The 10,143-nt window shown below is 41.3% G+C and overlaps 1 protein-coding gene across 2 annotated transcripts; it reads right to left on the bottom strand.

Annotated features, from left to right (window-relative positions):
* Positions 1 to 132: 132 nt before the first annotated feature.
* On the bottom strand, positions 133 to 9,902 carry tbc1d31 (TBC1 domain family, member 31). Of its 2 annotated transcripts, none has more exons than XM_037074394.1 (23): positions 9,472 to 9,902; positions 8,460 to 8,600; positions 7,797 to 7,912; positions 7,499 to 7,677; positions 7,167 to 7,318; positions 6,474 to 6,633; positions 6,118 to 6,318; positions 5,881 to 6,006; positions 5,611 to 5,690; positions 5,345 to 5,491; positions 5,077 to 5,210; positions 4,595 to 4,728; positions 4,273 to 4,452; positions 3,943 to 4,175; positions 3,765 to 3,837; positions 3,555 to 3,634; positions 3,316 to 3,451; positions 2,845 to 2,937; positions 1,889 to 2,017; positions 1,495 to 1,689; positions 1,249 to 1,318; positions 969 to 1,166; positions 133 to 656 (listed from the first exon to the last, which is right to left on the bottom strand). In XM_037074394.1, exons 1-23 carry the CDS (start codon positions 9,540 to 9,542, stop codon positions 502 to 504), a joined length of 3,183 nt encoding a protein of 1,060 aa, XP_036930289.1. In that variant the 5' UTR covers positions 9,543 to 9,902; the 3' UTR covers positions 133 to 501. The 2 variants fall into 2 exon arrangements, with proteins under 2 accessions (XP_036930289.1, XP_036930288.1); XM_037074393.1 differs by having other exon boundaries at positions 5,833 to 6,006; positions 9,472 to 9,901.
* Between the last annotated feature and the right edge of the window lie 241 nt (positions 9,903 to 10,143).

Genomic DNA, 10,143 nt, shown 5'->3' with positions numbered 1-10,143 from the left:
AATCAAACACAAGATCTAAATCGTGATTTTTAAAAACATTTTATCGAAAACTGGTTTTAAATAAGACAAATAATACAAAATTAATTCAAAGAAAAACATCGAACTGGAGCAGCATTGCAAATGTTTTTTTTAAAAAAAAAACATGAATATATACAACTGAACATTAAGTAGAAGGTGGTCAGATAACAAATTCAGAGGGGAGATCCTTGGAGGAATGTCATTTGAGAACTCATCCAAGCATTAAAGGAAATATATATGGTTTTTGGAGGAGATGGTTTTCATGAGATAGCAGTTGATGTTGTACAGTTAACTACTTTGATTCTGGTTGCATTAAGAATTTATGGTTAATGATCAGCTCAGGAGAGCTGGTATGTGAGCACTTGAAAAAATATAAGACAAGACAGATAAAAGAAAATGCCCCCCAGTCTGAGTCACTGCTTCTGTTGTCCTGGCTCGCCAGGGATGAAAGATGTTTTTCTGACTCTGAAGACGGAGCTGTGGTCACTGAGAGACAGAGGACAGTGCGTGGACAGACTGTGAGGATGCAGAGCTGCCCTCGTTGGCTCTGGCTGCAAGCTTCTGCCTCAGCTCTCGGATTTCCTTCAGCAGTTCTCTTTCGCTGCTGTCTAGCTGGGCTCGGCCTCGGTCCAGAGAAACTGACAGAGAAACAAGACGGGAAGACACAAGAAAATAAATTATATAAATACTATTGATAATGATGCTCGTGTTATGTCGAGTAGCAACAATTAAAAAATAAGTTGATGGACAGAACATTAACATTAGCAACTGATTAATCATTTCAGTCAATTTTCAAGCAAACTGCCATGATCTTCCTTCCATTAAAGTGAATATCTTCATGTTTTATACTCACTTTATGCTGCCTACTGGCCAAAATAAAAATAAAAACAACTTTATTTCTCTTTATCTTCTACTTTTTTAAATCACAGCACACATCTACAGAGACTCACAGTTGGTGGAGGTGCTCTCTGAAGGTGAACTGCTGTTCAGACACACCATGTTGGTTCCTGCCTGCTTTGGAGAGGTGGCACAGTTGAGTCTCGCTGTTGGACCGCCGGTGCTGGTTCCAACAGAGACGGCAGCGGAGGCACTGTGTCTAAGAGGAAGTCCTCTGGTCAAACACAGTGGCCTTGTCTGTCTCTGGCCGTCTGTTACAAAGCAAACACTGAGGTTAGATCCAAGTCTGGATAATAGACGGATCACACAAACCTGGTGTATGTGTAGTGATACCTGCATCTTCCGAAGTCAGGGGCCGCTGCTGCTCTTGTAACTGAGCTCTGGCACTCATCACTTCATCCCACTGCAAATTGATAACAAGTATCAGTATTTCACACAATGAATTAAGAGCTATTTGGTGACGCAGATTTTAAAGGTAATAGAAAAGCCCATACATTCTGTCATACTAATTGCACACATACACAAGCCAGCCTGTCATGTAAACTGATGTGTTGACAAACATTCTCTTGTTTTTCTCACCTTCCTTCCTGCCACATCTCTCACAGTGTCAGCCAGTCTCTCCTCCTCTGCCAAGGTTCGCCTGTGAAGCTCTGCCAGTCTCTCCCTCTTCCTCTCCTGCTCCGCATCCACCTGCTGCAGGCGCTCCGCCACCTCTCTCTGCCAGTCTGACTCCAGGCCCAGCTGGCACGCCTCCGCCAGGGACTCCTCCAAGGCCTGAGTGTGTGTGTGTGTGTGTGTGTGTGTGTGTGTGTGTGTGTGTGTAGAGAGAGAAAGTTACCTTTGCCAAAATCAGTGTTTGAATGACTGTGACTTTGATAGTTTCTTGTAAAGCCAGACGGATTTACTATGAGTCCATCGAGATTGCGCGCTGACATATGTCAATATTATCGCCACACTGGAATGTGTCACTGACCTGCATGTTTGCCTGGCTGCTGTGTAGCAGGTCTGTGTAGCTCCCCTGCTCTCTATCCGCCGTCCTCGTCCTCATCCCCACTTCCTTCTCAACCTCCTGTCCCATGCGCACCTGCTCCTTCAACAGGTGCTAGAAGAAAAACAAAACCAAAACTAAATATGTGACAAATTTTTTTATTGTTTTACCGACCATAAGAATCATTGATCATAAGAATCTTAATGCAGGCCACCTAAAACAGAATATGTGTTATCCATTAAATAACATTATATCTAAAGAGACAGTGTAAGGGACAGTATAATTAATTTTTTTCAAGGTAATGCAAAGACTGTCCAACTTTAAGACTGACCTGTAATTTTTGTCAGACATTGTGATCTATTCTGCTGATTTTTAACCTTTTGTTTTTTTCTTAAGGAGCCCATCACTGATCCCCTGATCAAGTGACATGTTTCTCTGGATTTTTCACATGATTCCATGTATAATAACAACAGTACAGAACAACTCATCAAAAGTACAATTATCCCAAATAGTAAACATAATAATGCAGGAGGTTTGTGTAAAACTAGTGATTTGGATGGAATCTAAGCAGACTAGTGCCTGTGAATATTCCATCAGACACAAATTTTATTTGTTATTTTTATCCATCTGTATTGTGTATATTATCACTTTTAACAATCTTACATTTATACTTTTATAGGCTTCTTATGAGCCTGTGCTTGCTTTTCCCTGATATTTGACTTTTATTCAATTAGCTCTTTGGCTGTTTTAAGTGTGTATTTTCCTAATGTAGGACTAGCCTATTTAGTGATAAACCAGTGATATAAAAAAGAGGGAACTTTCCTCCAGGTATTTTAATAGTGAAATGTGTTCTGTGTTTGGGAGGGGGAACATGTCACAGGAGGAGACAAAAGAGGCAGCTGGGAGAGAGGAAGGAAGGTTAAATGCAACAATCTCCTCACCTGTTCAAGCCGCTTCCTCTGAGCCTCCAGCTCCATCTGTCTGACTTCTAGATCCTGAACTGCTGCAGCTGTTTCTCGCTCCCGCAGATCCATCTGTAGTACAACATAAAGGTTATTGTTAGGTAAGTGCTCCATCATTAAGGTTATCAAGTCAATGACAGAGAAAAACACACATTAATCACAATAAATTGAGACTAGAGGTATTACAAGCGTCTCCTTTAGAAACAAAAAAAAACCCCTCAAAATGATATAACAACCAGTCACTCTTGGGTCCTGAAAACTCATGCATTCTGGTTTTACTAGATTCTTTTTAATTCTGCGTAAAAACAGTGATTTGCTGTTAAGTATAAAGTATTAAGTATAAAAACGTTCTCTGGGAAAAAAAACGTTCTCTGGGAAAAAACCTAAATGACAAGACATCACTCTTTTCTATAAAAGGCCCTTTAATCTTGGTCATCTGGTTGTGTTTACCTTCCTGCTGATCTCCTGCTCTAGCTCTTGGATCTGCGAGGCCTTCAGGTCCTGCTGGTTTTTGAAGAAACGGCTTCTGGTTGCATCCAGCAGCTGTATCTCCTTCACCTTCAGCTCTCTCTTCATGGCTGCCAACCTGCAGAGGATGGATCAGTGTCAACAACCAGTTCTGCTCTACCCAATCTTTTAAATTTTTTTTCCTCATGGCTATACTCTGGAGGTCTGAAGTTTTGTTTTACTTTGCCCTCTGCTGTGTTAGTTTTTCCTCTTCTTGTGCCAGGATGTTTCTGCGCTGTTCCTCTGCTTTCTGCAGCAGCTCCTGCGTTCAAATCAAAGTCCTACGATTCACTTCACTTCATTTCCATCCAGAGGTTGCATTTCATATGCTGATTAATAATCAATAACAATAATTCTGTACCTAAAATTAATTTTGAAAAAACTGTAGATACCTGTTGCGCATAACAAGCCTCCTCTTCAGCTTGTCGACGCACAAAATCCGCACGCATGGCTGACACCTCCTGCCTGATGAGGCAAACACAAACACATCATCTGCTGCATCTTTTCTCTCTAAAGACTCTGAAGTTTACTACTGTACATTCATTGTTAATTAAACATGCATTTTCTCACCTCTCACGGAGATATTCCATCTCCTGCAGTCGTATCTTCTCCCTCTCCCGACTCTGGTATTCCACAATGAATTCTGGGTAATGGTTAAACACAGGGTACTGGCCTTTGGTCAGTGGCGTAAAGTCAGAAAGCATAGTCCTGGGATGGATGTCGGCTGGTGTGCTCCCCATGAGCCGATAGGCCTCCTTTATCATGGCAGCGACATCCAGGTTGTTACGGTGGTGGAAGAAATACTGAGAGGAAACGATGAGAGAAGATTTTACAGAGGAGAAAAAACATGACTGACTATGGGGCTGATTTTATTTTTAGAAGCAAGGACATGTCGGTTACCTCAAAGTCCTGTTTCTGGGAGCACAGAAGGAGAGGCTCGCGGCAGCAGGTGATGTAGGCCACGCAGGCCATGAGCAGGAATGAAGGATGGTTGGAGAAGATCGAGTCAAAGAGTCGGAGCCACTCATCACGAGTCAAAACCTCTGAGAACAACGTCTCCAGCAGGGGCCACACATACAGCTATAACAGAGGCACACAATAAAATGTGTAAATGTCAACAGGGCAGAGACATGTGGTCACATGGGTATTCCTGGACAGCCTGTTGGATAACTCGTGCACCCTTTTCTGTCCATTAAGTTTAGCTGTGGATGGCTGAGGTTACCTGTGAGGTGATGCCACAGTCCACCAGGTGCTGCAGCAGCTCCTTGTCGTGATGGGCCAGAACGTTCTCTGCCATGCTCAGGATGTTCAGAGGAGGGTTGGGGAAGTACTCAAACCAGTGCTGACACCAGTTCACTAAACAAACAAACAAACAACAGACTTAACTTTGCCTGAAGACATTTTGATGCCTGATAAACAGGGCCAAAACAGTTCTCAATCTTTCAGTGTCACAAGTCTTCAACCTTCATTTGCTAACACTGAGAAGCAGTGCTGTTTGGTTGTACATTATAAATGTAGCAGTGCCAATCTCCACATAAATCCTGCAGTAATTAAAGACAGAGGACTCAAAGTTGTAGCTCAAATACTGTAAAGCTTAAATGAAACAATGCTGTGATAGCAGCTGTGCAGAAAATCCCTAAATATTCATAGTGATGTGTTTACTAAGAAATTTACTCTTCATACATATTCACAACCATTAAATACCTATGACAGTGGCCACCACCTCGAAGCAGAGCATTGGGTTGTTCTGGAAGAGCTTGACGAAAGGGAAGGCTATCAAGGGAAGGTACTCCACCTCCCCAAAGATGGCTGCCCAGTGAGCTAAGGCAGACAAAACCCTGCAGAAGAAGAAAAGAAGAAAAAAACTGAATCACTGAAAAATCTTGTGATTTAAAAATCAATAGAAAAAAGAAAAAATGTTTAATTGATTATGGTTTATTTCAATTATTGTACTTGTGACTTGCATGGGTACCTCTGCAGTCCCCTCTGCAGCTTGTGACTTTTGATTGGATATTTATCATGCAGAGTGAGGTAGGCTGAATGCAGTCCTTTGTCAGTCAGGCTGCTGTATGACGCGTGGTTCTCTGGGAGACACAACAAAGACCGCCATACAAACATCCTGCAACACGGACACACAGAGTAATCATGTAAATCTTAAAAATTCATGAGCATGACAATGTTGGCATGCATGTCATCAGATATATGAATAGATCTTCTTGTGATGAGGGTAATCTTTACCTGTATTTAGCAGGATATTCTCCAAAAGCCTTGAGCAGAGCCACCAGTCTCTTCTTGTTCAGACCAGCAGGCAGTTCATTCTATTGACAGATGCAAAACCATAACACTCTATTAAATTACAAAGTTTGATGAAAAATAAAATGAATAAATAAAGCTTTATGTCACTCAACAAAAGGAAATGGAATTTTAAAAAGTGCATGTTAGGACAAGTGTTATGTGCACCTCTTTATCCTCAGCTGTTGACCCAGCAGGGGGTCTGAGTATCTTCACCTGTGTCCGCCTCCCTGAGCTCTTAGCTGGTCTCTGAACGACCTCTGACCTGACTTTGACCTTCAGGTTAGACAATTCCTGATCGGCATCACTGCCAGATACTACTGCCACTTGGGAGGGAGGAGGCTGGGCACACATGCAGAAAATAAATACACACATAAAGACCAACATCTTATCAGCAACAAATCAACTCCAGCCCTGCATACAACATTAGAATGTTATCAAGCTGACTGTCACCTTGTTCAATTCCTGGGTGAGACTCTGAACGCTGTAGACATTGATACTGCCGTTATCCATGATGGCCACAACATGTCGGCCGTTGGGGCTGACCGTCACTGTGGTGATTGCGTTGTCATGGGAACCCATGTGGAAGAGCAGCTTGCAGGTGTGAATGTTGATGAAGCGCATCATGCCGTCCTGGCTCAGTACACCAAGCGTCTACGCAAAAGAGAAAATAATCCACAGGATGGACAAGCTTAGCATGGAGAAACATGAACATGTTAAACAAATTTAAAGACACTCTGAAACTGAAACAAACAAAATTCACAGCAGGAGAAAGAGGAGGTGAAAGAGGAGTCTTGTTGTCTGTGTACCTGGCTGGCTCCTCCGTCAAAGCTGTCAGGCAGAAATTCCAGCTGTCGCACGGTTCGGACCTGGGTGGGCATCTGAATCACCCTGACCAGCTGTCTGCTGTCCAGACACCACAGGTGGAGCAGGTTGGAGCGCCCACCAGCAGCAAGGCTCTTACCATCACTGCCAACACAAGTCAGGTATATCAGTGTTTTTATGTAGCCTTCTGATTCCCATTTACTTTCACTTTAATTGTGCGTATTAAATATTTTAAACTAAAAGTCAACAAACAGAGATACAATCATGAAGAGTGTGTGCCAAAAGAATTGCCAAAATATTGAAGTAAAAGGTCAAGCAAGCCATTAACAGGAAATACAATGACAAACAGCAGTGCAGAGGAAGTGATTCACATGAAAAGCCTATCTATATTGGAAGGAATTTAAGTGAGGAAACTGATTTTGCTTGCCTAATTTCCTCAGTTATGTCCTTCCAAAGTAGAAGCACCTTAACAGAGCGCATCAAGAGCTAAAAGATCAGCAATATAGCTTGGAGCCTTTCTGTGCTATAGAAAAAAGGTAAATCTTAAAAATCAATTATAATCTTACTGGTGGCCAGTGCAATATTTAGAGGCTAAGCAGGAGGAGAAATGTAGACAGTTATAATGAAAAGCTACATAATCCATGAGCTAGTTAGTGGCTGTGATGTGAGAGACCCACCGTGTGACAGCGAAGGCCTTGTAGGAGATTTTGGGTCCGCGGTCGGGGACCGGTAGCTGATATTTGCAGAACAGTGTGTCGCTCTCCCAAGCAAAGATGGAGTCATCACTGAAACAGCTGAGGATGGTGTTACTGAGAGGCAGGAAAAACACCTGCAACACAAACAACAGGGAGCTATAAATCTGCCTGGCACGTAGTAACATCTTAAAATTAACCAATTACCTAACTCCTAATTTGACAAAGCAACACAATCTTTAGACGTATGATTATCTTCATGAAGTGATCAAACCACTATTTGCAAATGTTTTCATTTGCTAAATCTGTATATTTACCCTCTGAATGCCAACAGACTGTTTGATGTTGAGCTTCCTCTTCCTTTGGAAGGTGTCCAGATCCCAGAGCTGAGCTGTGTCCAATGAGGTGCTGATGGCGTAGCGACCAGAGCTGTGGACAGAGATGGATGAAACTGCTCCCTCATGACCTCGCATCCAACTGACCAGCTGCTTTGTGTCTTAAAGAAAAAATTATGACACAGTGTGAAGATTCATTAAAAATAAACTTGTGTGAAAAAAACAGAGTATATCCATAAAATTACTGAAAGAACTCAGTGTGTGGATGTGTCCATCCTACCTTTGTCAAAGCACTTGATGGTGTTGTCAGCCAGAGCCACAAGGAACTCTGTGGTCCTGCGGAGGCTGAATGCCAGAGCAGTGCATGCCTGTCCCGTCTTCTGCACCAAACAAAATCTGCACCGTGAAAGAAGCAATAACAAACACGAGACCAGAGAAATGTGAAGCATGCTTAGTTTGAGAGTATGCTCACTTCAATGTCTTGTTCAACTCTACTCAAGGACAAACATTTATGATAGAAACACAGTCAGGTACTTGTAGATTTAAAAAAAACAAAACAAAAGGGAACAAGACAAGAGTGTGTAGTGTTTTTCTGTCTTCTTCTGCCTTAAATACAAGGACAGTTACTGTATATAGCATATTCATCTTAATTCTAATTCTAGTTTCTAATTCTATTTTTTATTCAAATTATTTTATTCTTTCCAATATTTCTCTATTATTGTCTTTTTGAGACTCTCTCTTGTGCTGCTACCAATTTCGCTCTGTACTGCTGTGTTACCTGGGGATCAGTAAGGGAACATCTTGATCTTAAATAGAAAACACTCTATGACATGAACTAAAAGGTGCAGTAAAATTCTAATAATAATGATAATAAATACAATGTGTTAACAAACAAATACTAATCCAATTTAATTATTTGGGGGGCTTTTGAGCATAGTCAGACCTGTTTCTACTGATGTCAAACACATAGATGTTGCCATGGTGATCCCCTGCCAGGAAGGTGTCTCCTGTGGTGTCAAAGGCCACATGGAGGAAATGCACCGCCTTGGCCTGCTGAGCAGTGCGGACCACCGTCACCAACACACTGAGGAGGGCAAACAACACACATTAAAGGGGAAACACACTAAATCTGAAAGCATTCAGAGTAAAAGCAACACATTTCTGTGAATCATGGCTGCTCTCTAGTGGTCAGAATACACACAGAAAAAAAAAAAACACAAAAACAAAACAAAACAGCAGTTAAATGCTATTCTCCTGCAATAGTTGTGTCATTGTCAAAAACACTTACTAAATAAAATAAAAAATGTATGTAATTTTCAGGGCAAGATGGACTCTTATAGGTTTAAAATACATTTAATCAATCACCTACATATTAGATTAGATTGAACACTACACGAAAACACTGACAGTTTCACTGAAGATAGTATCCGTGATAACCAGGATCTTACCTGGATATATTCTTGATATTTAATTTAGTCCATATTGACCAAGACTCTAGTCTTAGCCTATACACTTATAGCTCCCTTCTTGACAAGTGGTTATCAAAGAGGGTGCTTACAACAAGGAATATATCTTCATAGATTTTTGATATTTCCCATCTTCATCCCCCAACTTAAAACATAATCAGTTACGCCTTTACCCTAAGTGGAATTCAGGATAGCCAAAAAGAACAACCACTAAAAAAAAAATCTTTGTGGCATCGGTTGTGAGTACAATGCTTTAGCCTATTATGTTACATGTATTGTTTGCAATTCAAGTGTATGTAGCATGTAACAGTGCAACAAGTGTGAATGAGCATAACTAAATAGCAAGCAGTTGGACTCCTTGTACTGTTATGTGGACTCAGAAGTAAATGTCCGGGAGAAATCCTGCAAAAATAATCGGCATAAGTCTGTCACCCTCAGGTTAACCTATAGTAGACCTAATTAAGCATCATTAGGCTATTTCAGACCTACCCCTTTCCTGCTGTTGGTTTTCGATGCCAGACTTTCCCTTCTTCTTTGTTTCCGATGTCCGTCACCTCCATGTTAAGACGTTTGTAAGAGACTCGTAATAAATATGAGAAACAGGAATATCTCCCTTACTTAACGCTAACTTACTGTTGCTGCCCCAGTTTGCAGTAGCATGGCTAGCTAACGGGCTAACCGACTAATCTCTTTTCACAGGCGGAGCAAACAGCGCGAAATTTGAAACAGCAACATTCAGTCTATTTGATTTAAAGTCACGGCCTTAGACGACGTGAAACTCAACGCCATTCAATGTAAATCAGTTCGGCAGTCAAGCTCAACGAACTACGTGAACAGTTATCCTCAACTTCGGCTTCGGAAGACTTTTTGGGAGTTTGTTTTGAGGACGTTTTTTTGTCGCTCAAAGTTGACGTAAATGGTAAATAGAAGGGTGCATCATGGGAGTTGTAGTTCAAACTCTACTCCGCGAGGGCGTAAACCACAACGTACCATGTTTCATTTCATTACTAAAATCTCTGAGAAACAAAGGCAGATGTTATGTTATTGCATTATTACCACACTATTTACACAGAGTTTTTTTTGTTGGTTGGCTCTGAATAATTAAATCTCAATACATACTGTAAACTGTGAGTCTTAAAGGAAGTATAGTTGAAAAAAATG

The sequence above is a fragment of the Acanthopagrus latus genome, chromosome 17, assembly GCF_904848185.1.
Source record: "Acanthopagrus latus isolate v.2019 chromosome 17, fAcaLat1.1, whole genome shotgun sequence".
In the NCBI taxonomy this organism is placed as follows: Eukaryota; Metazoa; Chordata; class Actinopteri; order Spariformes; family Sparidae; genus Acanthopagrus; species Acanthopagrus latus.
This window is presented reverse-complemented; position numbering and strand designations above follow the sequence as displayed.